We start from the raw sequence: 17,817 nt of genomic DNA, 5'->3' as shown, positions 1-17,817 counted from the left end.
GATAAAAGAATATGCAGAAATTATACAATAATGAAGATACAAACACACATAACATAAGCTATTCAAGTTATTCACTTCAACATAAGTATTTACAAAATTATACATGTAATGTACATACAAATTTATACAAAAATATAAATAATTACTAATTATCACTATTGCTTTTGCCTGGGTCCTTCAATATTAATATATCACATTTTTCATATAGTTTGCTTTTTATACATGTCACTATTGAATGAATTCAAAAAGTAGTTGGTTATTAGATGAGGTTGATACGTAGTAGGTACAGTGAATCTCTGTAGATAATTCTTGCCTATTTTTAATGTCTTTCTGCATGTTTGACATTTGGTCGCAAAGTACCAAGTAGGATTCAATGAATCGTTCTCTATTTACCTTTATGGTTAGTAATCTATGCTATCTTCAGTATTTGTTAATAAAATATTGATTGCTCGAAAAATATTTTTTTCTTCAACTTTTAAACTCATGCATAAACATTGAACATATATGTATAATATTTTACCCGAGATATTAACTTCAACTACAATATCTGTAAAGTTGCTAACAATAATATTGCTTGCCCTTGATTATTATTCAACCATGTTATTACCTATTTATAAAATAATTTTTAATATATGTACAAAAATTTTCAAAAACGAACCATTAAAAAAATGAATTTATTTCATAAGTAAAGAAACACAAACAAAAATATTCTGTACAAACACATTTAAAAAATAGTAAAATTTATTCTATAGTTTCCTCTGCCAGCATTGTTATTAAAAGAATATTTTCTATAGTGATGAAGTTATGCACCATAGATAAAACCCAACTAACAGATTTATAACAATCTAGATTTTTCCTTTTAAATAGTCATCAAGGAATGATACTTTCTCACCATGACATTAGTTAACACTAGAAATACCAATAACATTTTCTAAAGGTATGTGGTGCTTTTCTGAGTATACATACTTAAAACATTCAAATAAACTATTGGCAGTTGCATTTGTAATTCTAACATACTTTAAAATGTAACTTTTATTGTCATAGATATAGTATGCTAACATAGAAAAATTTTTGGTATTTGTTGCATCTATACTTTTATGAATTGATATCGAAAAAAAAATTAATGCATCAAAATATTCGCTACTTTTTCAATAATTGTGTGGGTAATGTGAGGAATAAACAACGCCGGGGTCGTAGCTAAAAAACGTTTTTTTATTTGCGACGTCTTGTAGTGCAGATAGACGTTGCTCGTGCATCGTTCGACGATCGACTTCCCAGTTCGTTGAAAGGTTTGGATGTCCTCAGAATAAATCTCTAAGTGTTCCGTTTTCTTCAGAAGAAAACGGAATCGCCATCGACATCGGCATGCAGCGATATCAATATTGAATGATACATCCGCTGTGAGTTTCTGGAGCGTTTCGACATTTGACTATCTTACATATAATGGCTGACACTGAAAATCGTCCAGCACCATCTTCTTTCTAGTTTTGTTTACAGGATATTTTTTAAAAACATATAACTGTTATAACCTGCACATAAATATTCTACGTACTTTATTTAATGATTCTATATAAAAAAAATGTGCAGTTTCCTATAAACAACAAATGAAAATTAATATCGTCAGTTACATTTGCGAAAAGGAGATCATCTTGAAAGTCGTCCATCTGTTTTTATTTACAAAACTTAAATATTAATTTAAAAATTAGTAATCTTTCCATTCGATCTACTATCGAAGTTTTCGTTCTACTATCGTTATTTGCCTTTTTCTATTTTTCATTTTTGCTAAAACCGTTTAAAACGTGCACTGAAACTTAATCTGATACTTAATGAGTAAGATGCTATTAAAAAACAATTTACAATACATTATTTAGTTCAGGGAATCCCTGAATGCTACAGGTGGATGATTTTCAGTGTGACTCCCTTTTCATAGATGTCACTGAAGACATAATGTCTTTCATTTGTTTTTTTTTATAGATATCTAAACATTCATTTGTTTTTTTTTTTATGGATAACTATACATTATTTTTTATAAAGAATCATTAAATAAAATACGTAGGATATTTATGTATAGGTTATAACAGTTAAATGTTTACATAAAATATTCTATAAAAAAATGAGAGAAAAGTCAGTATTGGACGATTTTCATTGCGGGTCATTGTATATAGTATACAATTTGGCGCCATGCGAGTTGCATAGGACGCCACAATTGCTTCATTAATAACATTTTTAACCAAAGCACTGATTTTAGTTCGTTTCATTTTAAAATTTTGTAGAGTAAGGTAATCGTAATTGCATTCCAAATGAACATCCTGAACTGTAGTGACATAGTCATCATAAGAGTTGAAACTCCTTCAGGGCCCCACTATGTCTAACACATACAGTTGCTCACAAAATTGAACGTACACCTATATTCCTCTTTCGCTACCGGGCGTGGTGAGAACCATGTTTGGTAGCCAGAGAAAGTGGAAGACCGTGGCCTCTTTCTGCGAAAATGTAATTTTGCAGGAGGCGCGGGCCTGCGGTGGGAACTGGTCGATGAGGGCCGTGGAAGGCCCTTCTAATAGTGGTGGGCGGAGTCACGTTGGCGTCGAGCTTCGTGACTCCGCCTCCGTCTCACTGGGAAGGGAGTGGACGCCTCCATTAGCGCAGCCGTTCTCGAAGGGGAGGGCTGGTACCGCCAGTGCGGTTATGGGGATGTGAGCGGTCGTGAGATTGCGGCTCACGGCTGCCTTTCGTGCGGCCCCCTATGGAAAGTGGCGGTGGGACAGGGGCACGCTGCCCGTGCGAGGATGGCCACCGTGGAGGTTTTAATGGGTAGGCTCCGCATCCGGTGTTTCCGCACGTGATCGACGCGTGACTAGGCCAGGGCCGGCACAGAGTTTTAGGTAACCCTAAATATTTAGAAAGAAGAAACTAAATTAATATAGAAATATTCGTTGATAATATAAATATATACAAATAATGAAAGAAACAGGGGCACACATACACACAAGTAGGTTGTGAAAAATACTTTTTTACGTTCTGAATTCAGTTTATTGATTGTACATTTAAAATTACATAAAATTTAACTCGTGTCTGAATCTGAAGCATCAAAACCATTTACACTTATAATAAATGATTCAATAATATTTTCGACAGCACCATCTAATTTCCAAAATTTATTTTCTTCTTTAGAAGGTTTGTGTCCCCTCAGCCCTCTTTTTTCTTTTAAGGTTAATGAGAAAAAAGAAGAAAACTTTCCCTGTGACTATGATGTGTAAATGTGCAAGTTATTAAGCATTAAGCATTAGCAGTAACGCTAAAGAATCCAGACGTATGTTCAGATAGTACTTCGAAGGTTAAAATTCGGCCTCGAGTTGCATGCGAGGATCCTCAGTAAAAACCTACTACAAATTCGTCACTGACCGGCAATCGTTTAACGACGTATGTTTGGAATCGTTATCTTATTGGAAGTAACACGTAGGGGGCATTTGTCACTTTTTAGCTGAGAATTAACAATTTTTTTTAAAACATCAAATTTCATTTTAACCATCGTACTTTGAATAAATTCGATATTGTCAACTCCATTTGCTGCCGGATTTAAACCACCGACGTGAGGTAGGACAGGGAGAAGTAACGTTAAGAACAACCCCTCAAGGGCTGAAGCTTGTTGTGCTTGCTGTAGTACGGGTTTGGCCAATCCGAGATACCTGATACCAAACATACCGTAAGACTCCTGTTGGTCATCGTAACGACACATTCGCGATTCCTCTTTTGGCTTTGTGAATGGTACGTGACTGCATCAGATACGACATTGTTCTATATGACGAAAGCCTTTTCGACGGGCGTTTTCAACATCATAACAGGGGCTGAAGGAGTTTTACACGTAAGGTCTCTTCTCTCAACCATTTTTTTGTTATGGAGGAATCTTCGAAAGACTTCTTCGACCCTTTGGGGAGGGGCCGGGAGAAGTGTGGGATTCCCCGCACTTGAAAACGTCGGATGCGGGACCTACTCACTAAAATCCATCACGGTGGCCATCTTCGCACGAGGACACAGGGAACTATTGGGTTGTTCGGAAAGTAATTTCGTTTTCCAAAATGGAGAATGTATAATTTAATAAAATGTTTATACACTCTAAAAAAATCGTGTTTCATTTTCACCAAAAAAAAAAAAAAAACGAAATGACTTTCCGAACAACCTAATAAAAGCGTTAAAGCTTTCGGTGCTCCTAGCAACCTTCACCCTACATACACGGGTATGGGCGCTGGTGTGGTTGCCGCGCAGGGCGAGAAAGGGCACTGAAAGTCTTTCCGCTGTCAGTCCACGGTATTCCTCTCTGATCATGCAAGGATGACCACTGTGGTGGTTTTAATGGATAGGCTTTGCACTCGAGGTGCCAGGGCAGGGAATATCACACATCCTCCGACCTCATCCGAAGAGGTCGGGGAAGTCTCCAAGAAAGAAAAAAGGAGACAAATAATAACCTGGTCACACTCCCTTATACACATTGTTTATTTGGGGAGGGGAGGGGCAATAGTGAGTAGGTTCTACTTGCGGGTAATCCCATACTACTTTTGACTCTGGCTCAAGCGGTCAGGGATGGCTTTAGAAGATTTCTTTCATGTAAAATAGAAAAAATATATAATAGCTATTTTGTCACAAGAGTACAAATTACGAAGTGCTTCGAGTTTATCAATCCATTCGTTAATTGTAATTTGTCTTACAACCGGTTGAATTCCAAAAACATGTGAACCACTACACGATCATTTTTATGAAACTTTACACGGTTCTGTTAGCTCTTTTAACCAGTTCCATACTTTTGTTCGTAAAACATTCTCGTATAAACACGTCCGTTTGTCAATGTTGGTTACAAAATATATGTTATATCACGATGGTTTTCTACGTGGATAGCAAATAATTTGCAGTTTTACCGATTTACATATTATTTAATTGTAGATCCTGCTTCTGAATTGAACGAGATTAAATCAAAAGTGATCACAGAATGAGACAATAATGAAAATTAATCGTTTCACTGTATAATTAGTATTTAATACTGCACATTTTCTACTCGCACTTTGCAGTGAACAAAAGGCGAATAAGAATTGCTCCACTCCTGTTGACTTTTACATACACCCGAGTGCTGCTGACAATGCATCTGTAACAATACTTGGAAAACAATTAAGTTTAAAACTCCAATATAAATAACAGAATACTCGTATAGCGAAGGAAAATGGTGGCGACAAAAGATACTATATCTTGATAAAAAATCTCAACGATCTGAAACTGTTGCCAAAAGTGCATCGATCTTGCATGCAAACACCTTATCGACTACGTTGCATTTCCAATGGTGCATGCATCAGAATTATGACATGTGTATAAAAGTTTCGGTAGCTTTCAATGTTAGCGACTACTGATCTATTTACATGCTTCTACTAAACAAATACTTGGGTTAGTCGATGTTTATCTGAATTGCAGTCTGTTTGTGTTTCAAATGTTCTCCGTTCATCTTCATAGTTCATGCAGTGTTGTTTTCTACGTCATTAGACCTACCACCATTATACCAATGACTCGATCATTTTGAAAAAACTTCTTGCTGATGATTTGTGTTAGGTTTACCTGCGAAGTTTCATCAAAATTGCCATTGGTCGTTTCTCTGCGAGTATGAATTTTATTTATCGTATCGAAAATATTATTGCAGGCGAACAAATGTGTTTAATATCAGTTTATCGTATACATTGCCCAAATTTGCCATTCGTTCTTACTTGCTTATTTTGGTTCGGTATATGTAAATGTTTCTTAACGCAATGCTTTGTAACATCAACGGTAGTCTCTGCAACTAATTGTTTTTGTTTCTAAAATACATATTAACAGTGAATTTCTACCCACCTTTGTTACCCTTTCATCCCAAGATTATTTTATAATTATTTTCCTCAGATAAAATAGCTTCAACAAACACGCGATAGCGCTACTTGGTAAATAGCATTAAATTAGAGGGTATCTAATTGATATTTTATTCGAACAAGAAGAAACCAGTCATGACGAAGAAACCATTCTTCTCCTGCCTATCGACTCACTCCCGTGGTATCTTGCATTGTTTTTCAGATCTGTGACGAAATCCGTGAAAGATTCCAGGTTCATTAATAATTTATTGACTTAATTGAACTAAACACTTAAATACTCACTAAGTTTGAGGAAAACGTGTTAAAGTAAAACACTTTTTTATTTCATATCTTTATTATATCAAATTATATAAAATACATTAAATATTGTATAAAATCGTAACAAAAACTATTTTTAGAAAAAAAAAATTACTATTTTTGTATTTATGATAAGAAATTGAATCTTAATACGTTAATACTTACCATTTTAGGTAACCCTCTTTTTTAACATTTTTAATTCTATACCTTGGACAAAATTTCAAAATTGGCACGAATGGATTGAAATTAAATAATTTAGACCTGAAATTGGTGAAAAATCCCATCTGGTGCTTTAGGTATTCAACACTTAGTATGTCAATTTGACATGTATTACGTTATTAGAGGGTAAATTAAGTGGACACGTGAATTTTAGTTATTTATTTATAAACATATTAATAATATTAATTGTCAAAAAGGCTCTCTATACATGATTTTTTTCATTGGGGGTCTGTCATAAATACCACTGTCAAGTACTTCGTATTGAAAAAATCGTGTAGTTGTTCAAAGGTTACTATACTATCACATGACAAAATATTTATTCTACTATAATTAAAAGTTAAAATAGTTTATTTAATTACACAATTAATATGTTTAAAATCATAAAATACAAAGAATGTGCGATTTCTATATATGAACAATTGTTAAAACCAGTGCAACGTACATCAAAATTCACGAAAGTGTATTCAGAGCAGTATTGTTAGCAATACATGTGTAAATAATTCAACACATGTTTCTTATATGCAATGTATGTATGTGCGCTTATCACTATTCATGTTTTAAAAATGAAGCCATAGATTACAAAATGAACTGTTCAATTACTTTTCACGTAAAGAATTTGCACATTTTGTCTTATGAATCTTTTTGAGATACTCTGTACGTACATGTACTTAAAATAGTGATGAACTTTCATCTTCTACTTTCCTTATTAACATAAAAGAAAGTCAGAAGTAGAAATAATTTTGTTGATTTTAATATAGATACTAAAAATATTTGGTCTAATATTATATGTTAACAGATCATATTTTATAATAATGATATATTTAAAGTTATTAAAAAAATATACATCTATCCATTTTACTCGCCAAAAATTGCATTGAATTAGTTTTACAAAGTGATTAAAATATTACCGTATTTTTCATTTTACAAACTGATATTACATTTATTAAGATATAAAATTATTTGATACATTCTTTAGGGTTTTTTATTTAGATATCCAACTCTATTGCAACTCATTTTGCTTATTCAGAACACAAATAGATTATATAACTTGATTATAATATTAAATTCTAAGAAATTATGTTTATTTGATGTTTATTAGTGTTTACTAGTGCATATGATAATTCATACTATTGTTTTATTATGAATTATTATTGTCTTCCATTGATTTGTTACCGGTCACAGTCCTATAGTTATAAGTAATAATATGTTATAAAAGTTTTACTTTAAGTTAACAATGTCAATCACAAATAAACAAAGTTTCGCGAATGAAAATTTTGGTGTTGGTTAACAGTGACCAATGTGATGAAAAATTTATTGACATTAAAGAGAAAGTGTTGTTATGCATTAATTCTCTAATTATAATTAGATTCACCAACATATGCGCTATTAACGATGAATACTGTTTTGAAAAAGTACTTTTTAACAATTTGTTATTAAAACAAGCAGTTTCTCATTCAGCATCGAATTATATATGTTTTTCATTACAAATTTGAAGCTGTAATTTTTCGTATTTGTCAAACTGAAAAATTTATACAAAATTGAATAGAATGTATAATTTAATTATAATAAATTTACTATATCTATACACACACTACACACAAAATTATACACACACACATACATGCGCGCGCGCAAGCATACATATGCTTTTATAAGTCACCTGTGATGTATGGAAGAATACCTGTATCATTGTACACCAACTAAACAAGAAAAGTAAATTCAATTTTTGACTCCCTTATTTCTACACATTTATAAAATATTTATATTTTTTTCATAAATGTTTTTGAATTTATATAATTAAAATATGTTGAGTGTTATTTTAAACTATGGACTTAAGTAGATTTTGGGTCATTCTTAATATAATTATATCATGAAATATAATCTATGTACATAAAATAATAGTTACCTGTCCTTAAATAATCAAAAAAGGTAGAAGTGTCTGTTGAAAATACAAGTAAATTACACAGATTATTAAATATACACAAACGAACATGACAAAAAATTCTTATTATTACATCTACATATGGCAAATTTAAACAATTAACAAAACATTCTTTTTATATCTAATATTATATTCACTGATAAATAAATCAAACTAACATATAATCATTCTCACCCATGTAGACATATTTCATGTGTAATATAGTAAATAATATTATAAGTAATGATTTTGCAACAGAAACAGGCAAAATTAATTTTCACTCCAATCAAATTGCTTGTCGTTTATGATAATACAATTTTCAGTACTACTTTATTTATAAACCTTTGTACCCTACCCTTTTCACAAAAGAATATTCTTTTATAAAAATCTATCTCAATTTACATAATTGAGAGTTTTTAATAAAGAATGAAAATTTATTACTTTACAAGTAAATTGCACCATAATATTATATAACAGAATTTCCAGATTACACTATATTAAAACATAAAACAACATTTCTTTGTTTAAAAAAAAATGAAGACTCTTTCTAATCACGTAACAAATTAATATAATTAAAAAGAAATTAAGTAATTGTAATACTTAATTAGTACATTTGAATATTTTGATTTCTTTACCTTTTACTTTATTGTGTATGTCAAATTTACGATTATTGTAAATTCATAGAAATTTATGCACTATTTATTGCCATAATGTATGTATTCTTTTTAAAATTACATATTTATAGAATTTGTTCTAATATAGCTTATAATTAAATTTTATATCTAACAATTCATAACTTTATACTATGTTATGTCTCAATATATTTTAATATTGCAATTTATTAATATTCAATCTTTTTAATCAAACTTTACTGTTTGTTTGACTTAATATTAAATAGTCACAATAAAAAATATTTTACGAACTGTTCTTTCTTCATGAGTTGAAGTAGACTTAGCATTCATTTCACTTTCACGTAAAAAATAATGAAATGGAAACAAATTTTGATTTTATATTGCACCTATTACATAGAACGTGTTATATTTTTAATTATACAAAATACATTATATTATTTAAATTCTTGTCTCATTTTTAACCACTTCTCTTCTTCATTCTGTTATTCTGTTAACAGTATAAGTACTATAAAATTAATTTGACCATCACAGACAAAAATATGTTTTACAGTCTGTGACAAACACCTTTAAATATAAAAATTTATATTCATTGTGCACTATGAGTTTAAGATTTCTCTATATATTGACTCTGTAGAAGGTGTGATACAATAGAGAAATGAGATTTGTGAATTAAAAATATATTAGTTACAATTAAGAAATAACATTAATCAAAAATAATAATCTTGTTACATACAAATCTAGTTGTGCATGTAACAAAATAAGTACCACCGCTATTCTCGATTTTGGCATAATTTCTCATAACTACATATTTCATTAAAACAATTGTTTCAAATTATCAATGCATACATGATTATGAATTTATTAGCTATTATTATGAAATAAGTTCAAATTGTTTCTTACTTACATTGATTTTGGAACCATAAAATCTAACATTTTTAAATTAATAAATACGAAATATAAATGTATCATTTATTATATGATAAAATGAGAAAAGTATAATTTTGTAATGTTTGTGTCAATATGGAGTTTTTAACATGGGATTATAATTGTTTTGAGTTCCTCAATTGAAATTTGATTAATTCCAGTTTTATAAATCAGTAATATTCAAACAAATTTGAATAAGTCAGAAAATATGGTTTCCTTGATGTACTAAGGAATTCCGTATATTTTTTATGCTTTTACAAAATGGACTTGAATGTTTGGAATGACTTCAGCAAATATACACAATCAATAATAGGTAGAAAATATTAAACATTTGATTGTATTGCGAAATAGAGTCATTTTTTAAACATTCTATGTATAAAATTTAGATGGATAGCTGATCCATAGCAAGATAATAAAATATCAAGAATTGATCAAACTCAATTCAAGGTCTTAATGTGATAGTATATTAAATGGATTAAGAAATTCAACATATGTGTACATGTATTTGAAATTGATATAAATGTATGTAACAAATTGTTGCTCCTAATAATGTAAATATAGATATATCACTGTTATGTAAAACTATTTGAAATCATTTTATTTTTTAATTGGAAATTCCTCATTTTCTGATTATATCACACCTTATGAACATTCTGTATAGAAATGTATCATGCTGAAAAAAAGACCGAAACCTTTTATTTAAACAATAAATAAGTTAATATTCTAATGTTAAAACACAAACTGTTTTTTCATTATAATAAGAAGACGTTACATGAATAGTTATATAAGAAATCAATGATTCTTAAATACACTATAATAAAAATAAGAATTGAATAATTCTGTACTTATAAAGAAACATTCTTACATTTGAGAGGAAAGTTAATAATAAATTATATTGACATTTTGTTAATTCTACAATAGAGAATCTATAATTTTAATATATAAATCGTTTCATAATACGAGATCCTTTAAAATCAATATTCGTTTACATAACAAATTCGAAGCGTTTAGCTCTTACCTGATCTTGTACCTAGGAATCTGATTTAATTTAAACATTTCTTTTCGAATATAGTGATGCGATTCCATGTAATTCGAATATTATCTGTCAAATATACGAAGCGCTAATAAAATTGCTATGAATGTGCTAATGAAACGAGTAAAACAACTTAATCGAAATAACGAGATTTAAAAACACGGAGAGGATACAGGATGGATAAACTTGACAAACAGGGCTGGTGATGCGAACGACGAAGGTGGTCATCTGGTTGGTGAATCGATCGAACGCGGATGTTGTTCCAGAGTCCAGGTGTTAGCACGGGGCGAGTGGATTCCATTGTTAGCACTCCAAGCCTATAGGCCATGGGCAACCAATGTTAAAAAGAAAGAAAAGAAAAACAGTTTGTTAGTAATTTGATTATGATTGATTTATGTTAACATTAAGTTTCTGAACAGTTCAATAGTTGAAAGAAATGTAGTTAGTGGGAAGCAATGCTTTAGCTTAGAAATTCACTTACTTTTAATTACGTGAAATATAATGTATCTGCATGATTGTCTGTCACAACGTTTCTCAAAATGTGTTCCACAGAGACCTGGAGCTCCATAAGGTCAAAACTATTTTCATAGTATATGTTCAACAATGTATAAAGTATATTAAATAATATATAGAAGATAATAAATTAATTAATAAATATGTATATATAATATATCTTGAAGTTTTAGATTCTAATTCAGTACACGTAATTAGGTAGAACTCGTATAAACAAAAGCTCCTTAAAGTTCCAGATAAATTTTTAAGAGTATAAAGGGCTCCAGAGATCATAAAGTTTGAGAACCGCTGACATACTCATATCTAGCAAATAATACTTGCCAATCTTTGCATTTAAGTAAAGACTAAGATCAAAAGGAAAAATTAAAATAAACAGTAGTAACAAGCAACTGCTTCACACTCTCTTTGATCAATATTAGTGTTTAAGCATTTATTTCATATAAAACATTATATAACAAAAACATTTTCAGAGAATTGCATTTCACCAAAATGAAATTTATACTTCGTTATTTGACAATTATTGCTTATAGTTATTAACCCTCTAATTATTGAACAATTATAAATTGTATACTATGATCAGAAATTTTACAATGTCCATAAAATGTTTCGTTATTACTATTCTTCTTTATGTAAGAATTGGCAACTGGATAATGGCATTATGTCGAAAACTTTAATAACAAACGTTGTAAATATGTCAAATTTATATTTATCAAATAATACATTTCAGAATTTGATATTTTTTTTTATGATACAACTTTTATTATTTATTAGAGGGTTAAACTATTTTGATTTGAAGTTTCACAAAATCATGTACCCTCCCCGCGCATAGGATAGTCAAGATGATAAACCATAAAATTATATGAAATACTAGAACAATTGAAAAGTATAAATAAGTATAAAAAAGCAGATTTAGAATAGTGATAATAAGAGGACTTTAAAGTAGCTCTTTATTTCCCAAATATTATATCAATTTTATAGGCAGCTTGGGTGTGCACCTGCCACCATTTAGCAGCATTAAATAAGTAACATTATTCATATGTATGATATTAAACACATAGTGTCAACTTTATTATTGAGAATTATTTTAATTTTAATGATTAATATTCTATCAGCAAGCAAGTGTTTAAAGGTCAATGAATTATACATATGGCACATAAGGTAGGTCTAAGTGGTACAAACTTTTAGAAAAGCAAACTATTGCAGTGTCAAAAATGATATATTATGCAAATACAGTTAATGTATTTACCTAATTAAATACACATAAGAAGGGATCATAGACATATTTATACATATAAGGAGCAAGTGTTTTTTCTAGACAAAAATTTGTGTTTCTGTTAAAATCAACTTTCATATTGCATGATTTAACATTCTACACAACTTCACATAAAATGTGCACTCTATATAACAATTTGATTTCATTGTATAAAATTTAAAAGCTCGTCACTTGTTTTCTTTCGTGATAAAATAATAGTGACAAGTTTTTTAATTTTACGATGGAAGTTAAATTTTATTTCGTTGAAAATTATAAAATTTTCTCTTTCAGTACTAAATATATTAAAATTTTTATTTATGTATATAACACTAATTATAAATAATGATAGGCTTGCTGCTTAAAGTCACCCTTAGTTTTAACTCACAATTTCCTTATTTTTTTTTAATTAAGTTAGTGTCAACTTGGCCATGTGGAGCATTTTTGTTAGTTTGATAAAGACAATGCTTAGTTATACGATAAGTGTAATAGGTAAAACTGCATCTATAACGAAGGTGCCACTGTAAATTATGTGTGGTAATTGTTAGTAGTGATACATAAAGAAGGATAGGATGCAATTTTAGGATTGAATTATAATTTCAGTTTTACACAAAGTCCATCTTAAGTTGTTATTTGAAAATGTGGATGAACAAAAATTGCTGAAAATTGTTCACAACAGGAAAATTTTAGACTAATGAAATTAGTCAATTAATTTTTCCTGATAAATTGAAAAATGCCGCAATTGAATTATAACATACATATAAATTTTAAATACTTTCAAGATTACATATTTCTAGTTATGCAAATGATATCCTGGATCATATGGAAAACTGACACCCGTAATTTAAAAATAATGTATTAAAATTTTTTAATAATAAATGTATTGTTTTATAATTTGAACCTTCGCATCGTATCGTAGTACCACTCCTGTTACCTTCATTCAGAATAAAAAAAACTACTTTTTCTATACTTCATATATATATTTATTTAAGATACGCGTACATCACGCACGCGTGTACACATATACTCGCACAAAGAGGCAAATTAACTAAAAAGTCAATAAGTGTTCCACAGGCACAAGTTGCCAATATATTGGATTATATATGTTTACATACGTTGGAGGTAGACATATATATGGAAATATCAAATTACCTTATAATACACTTATTTAGAAAATAGAATATTGTTCTTACTTTGTTTAAAATGTATCTTTTAGTTTCTTCCATTTCATGTGAATTATTCCACAATGACATTAGCTTTTGTATTTTACCACTATGATAATAATTACTCATTATTAGAAAGATCTGATTTCTAATACATATAATAAGTTGAAGAAATTATATAAAAAAATGGGTAGGTGCGCACCCATACCTTACTTCTATTGTTCCAAATTGTTTTCTTCTCAGATGATGATGCAAGAATCAAAAAAGGGAAATACACAAAATGGTTTTAAAATATTGTACTCTTCACACCTATTTGCGGGGAATTAAGGCACTATTGAAATTCCGAAGTATTATATTTAACTATATGACAAATGTAAATAATATATGTACCAAAACATTTAATTGTTTATTAACTTAACAAAATTCATCACATATATTTTTGAATTTGAAAGACTGGTTATATGTCAAATGAAAGACTGGTTATGTCAAATTCATTCCTTTTATCGTAAAATTGTAAAGAATTATTATAATTTAGATTTTATAAACAAAGTTTGTAAGTCAACATCAACATTAAATTATTATACAATTATTAGGTACTGTATGATTATTCGACAATAATTTAATAGCAAACAAATGTAGAATACCTCAAATATTTTCTAAAGATTTAATATTAACTTTATATTTTATATTATATTCTACTATGGTCTGAGAGTAGTACAGAATGTAAACCTTGGGCCAAACAATAAGACAGATTTGTATTTAATTGTTTTAATTTCATCCAAAAAATTAAATTATCGTCACCTTTTATACTTAATTACAATAGACAGAAAAAATATTATGCATAAAATAAATATTTTGATACACTGTTTTTTATGCGTAGAGTTAAATATCCATACAGGATGTTTTACAATATGTTGGCATAACTTTAGAGGCGAACTCAATATGCAAAAAAAAAAGGAAAAAAATTTATATAAACATGTGTCTGATATGACCTTGTTTTTGAATTATAGCGATTTTTGTATTACTATATCACTTGTTCAATTATCTTCACAGAAGTTGTTTGAAGTAGTTACTTTCGACCCAAATGTAGGCTTCGAAACATCTTATCATGGAACTTCTCATTTGTTCAAAAGTATCAGGTACAATTGTTCGAATTAGCTGGCAACTTTCTTGAATGTGCAGAGTATGTTAACATAGAAAGAGTTCAATTTATTGAAAGAATCACAGGTAGACAAAAATAGCCATAAATAGAACACAAGGTCATATTGGGTGTATGTTTATTAAATTTTTTTTCTTATTTTAATATGTTAAATTTTCCTCTGAAATTATGCTCATATATTTTGAAAAATATTGTACAAAGAAGTTGAATACAATGCATCAACTGGGTCTAACTGTGTAGGAATCATAAGAAACTGAATATGTTTAAATTTGATGTGCAAATATTTATAACGAAGTACAGTAGTAGCGGATTTACGGTTCATCGGTCGGGACCATATTTGAACAGTTATCGCGAGAGGTAGTTGTTCCAGAAATTTTTGTTTGACTCAGGGTGGGCAAAAAATTACAGTGAGAAATATTAAGTGCGAGTTGAATAATGGTTTGGGCACGTTCATTTATTTTAGATAGGTAATGTCGAGGCGACACACGTCGCGAAACCAGTTCTTCAAACTGATGTACATGAGAATAAGGACTACAAAAATTAGGCAAAATTCGAACCGTAAACCTTGAACTAACTGTACTATAAACATATTATGTAGAAATTATATTATCGAATGTTTTTTTCTCTTCATTTTTGGTCCAAATTGGACCCCTTTGGATGTTATTTTGTTTAACAATGCATTGAAATATATATCAAATTAATTTTAGTACGATTTAGTAAGATTTTGATATAATTTAATAGTGTGCATCAGCAAAAAAAATATCAATAAAAATCATAATTCCTCATGGTCAATTCTATATATTAACCCTTTGTGATCAAGTAGTGAATGAGCTAGACTCGCTAGAACATTGAAATTGTTTTACTTGGGTGTGTTACATTTAATAGGTAACATTTTGAATACTTTAAAAACGTAATATTATGTTTTCACTACACGAGATTTTATTCTCGAACCTTTATTTATGTTTGTTTCGAGTTGATAAAATATAAGAATTTTTTTCTGATAAGATAGTTAATTGATCATTTTTACTATTATATACATCTGATATTATTCTATCTTTTTCATCGAAGCAATAAAGACTGAATAGACAAGAAGTACATGTAATTTACTATAATGATTAAGGAAACTGTAAAGTCTGAATTCTATATACAGTAAAAGTTGAGTAACTGTGAGAAACGATCTGCGGCATAATTGTCTGTTGTTCATCCCCACCATTATGAGGTAATCTCCTTGACACGTCACGAAACACAGTGGCCGGACACTGTTACTCGATCTGAGCTCGCATATTCGTGAAACCTTTTTATTTATATTTTTTTCTTTAATAAAACTTTTGAGCAATATATTTATGAGTTTTTTTTCTGATTGAAATTAAATCAAATAGGATACAGTCTGACGAATTAAAAATTTTAATATATGATATATATAAACGATATTTAACGAACTATTAAATGTGGGGAAATATTCAATATACAAATCGAGGATGGAACGCGCAATGTTTCGAGTATTCCAGCCTAGCCGGGTGATAAGAAATAAACACTAAAGGGTCTCTGATTTCCATGGTGTAGAGATGTTACGGAATTCGACAGTCAATCATTTTATTCTCACCACATAAATAAATAAATAAATATAACGTATTATATTTATAATTCCATTATAACGTGTGTGGTTTCAATTTTAATTAGAAAATCCTCAAAAATACAATGTAGAAGTTTCATTCAAAATCTCACCGATATGTTTCTTTTCTCACCTCGATTCTCGGGCCTCTTTCTCTTTCACGTATTATTCTTTTCTTTTTATAAACAAAAATGAGCTTCGAGGGACAGTTCGAGCAGTATAGACAAAGAGGCGACTAGGACACAGCGCAGCATACACTGGAGGTGTGCCCCGTCTGGGCGGGTGAGCACCGTGTCCTGGGCGTGATAATAGGGGCGGATCTCTCATTGCCGGGCGTGGTGAGAGGTATGCTCAGCAGCGAGAAATAACGGGCCGTGAGAGAGTCCCCTCCCCCCCATAGTAGTGGGCGGAGACACGTTAGCCTCACGCCTCGTGTCTCCGCTCCTGCCTCACCCGGGAGGTGGGTGACCTTGCTATAAGGAATACAAGATAAGCGTCGACGGTAGACGGAGGCAGGGAATCCCAAAGGGGATTGTGAAAGGGCGTGGTGACCGAGTTGCACGAGGGATCCCGGTGTTTCCGGATGCAGGGAATCCCACATTCTTCTCGGCCCTACCCCAAGGAGTCCGGGGAGACTTTCGAAAATTTCGCCCGCGTAAAAAAAAATATATATATAAGTGCCTGGCTCAGGTTACGATTTTCATGCAGTTATTCAACTTTTACTATACAAATTACAAAATTAAGAGAGAAAAACATGCATTTGCGTATCTATCCGATATTTCTCTTCAGAAACATGGTCTTCACATTGGATACTGCTTTGCAAGGTATCTTACACTTCAAAACTTTAAGGTATAATTCTTTTAATAAACATTAATAACACATATTATCTTTTATATGTAAATAGAAATTCATTAAAGAAAGAAAACTTTACATTGTTTATGCATTTTACAGGACATTCTTCAAGTACATATATACTGTTGTATTGTACCTCTTATATAATAGCTCTAACCAATCCATCGTTCAGTAATCTGACCACAAAAGATTGTAACGGATAAAATGCAAACATGTACAAACCATCCATAAATATTTTTCTTTCTATCTGTAATTATATGTAAAAGTGGTTGAAAACACATAGTACAATGTACATATTATAGTTTAAAGATACAACAAGTAAATATACAAAATTACATAGTTTTAATGTTGTATACATATT

General features: G+C 30.2%; 1 protein-coding gene across 21 annotated transcripts in view; it reads right to left on the bottom strand.

Moving 5' to 3' along the window:
- Positions 1 to 773: 773 nt before the first annotated feature.
- Positions 774 to 17,817, bottom strand: part of How (protein held out wings) — a 130,821-nt gene continuing 113,777 nt past the window's right edge. For 3 of the 21 annotated variants that reach the window (XM_076316115.1, XM_076316117.1, XM_076316116.1), the window contains exon 7: positions 791 to 2,891. In XM_076316115.1, coding sequence (XP_076172230.1) covers positions 2,641 to 2,891 — 251 coding nt within the window. In that variant the 3' untranslated portion in view covers positions 791 to 2,640. Of the gene's footprint in view, positions 2,892 to 10,576; positions 11,226 to 13,730; positions 14,069 to 17,817 lie in introns of those variants that run through there. The other 18 variants (XM_076316133.1, XM_076316134.1, XM_076316130.1 and 15 more) reach the window with 14 other exon arrangements.

This window comes from Ptiloglossa arizonensis, chromosome 7 (assembly GCF_051014685.1).
Source record: "Ptiloglossa arizonensis isolate GNS036 chromosome 7, iyPtiAriz1_principal, whole genome shotgun sequence".
Classification (NCBI taxonomy): Eukaryota; Metazoa; Arthropoda; class Insecta; order Hymenoptera; family Colletidae; genus Ptiloglossa; species Ptiloglossa arizonensis.
The sequence above is the reverse complement of the archived record's forward strand: the minus strand, read 5'-3'. Positions and strand labels throughout refer to the sequence as shown.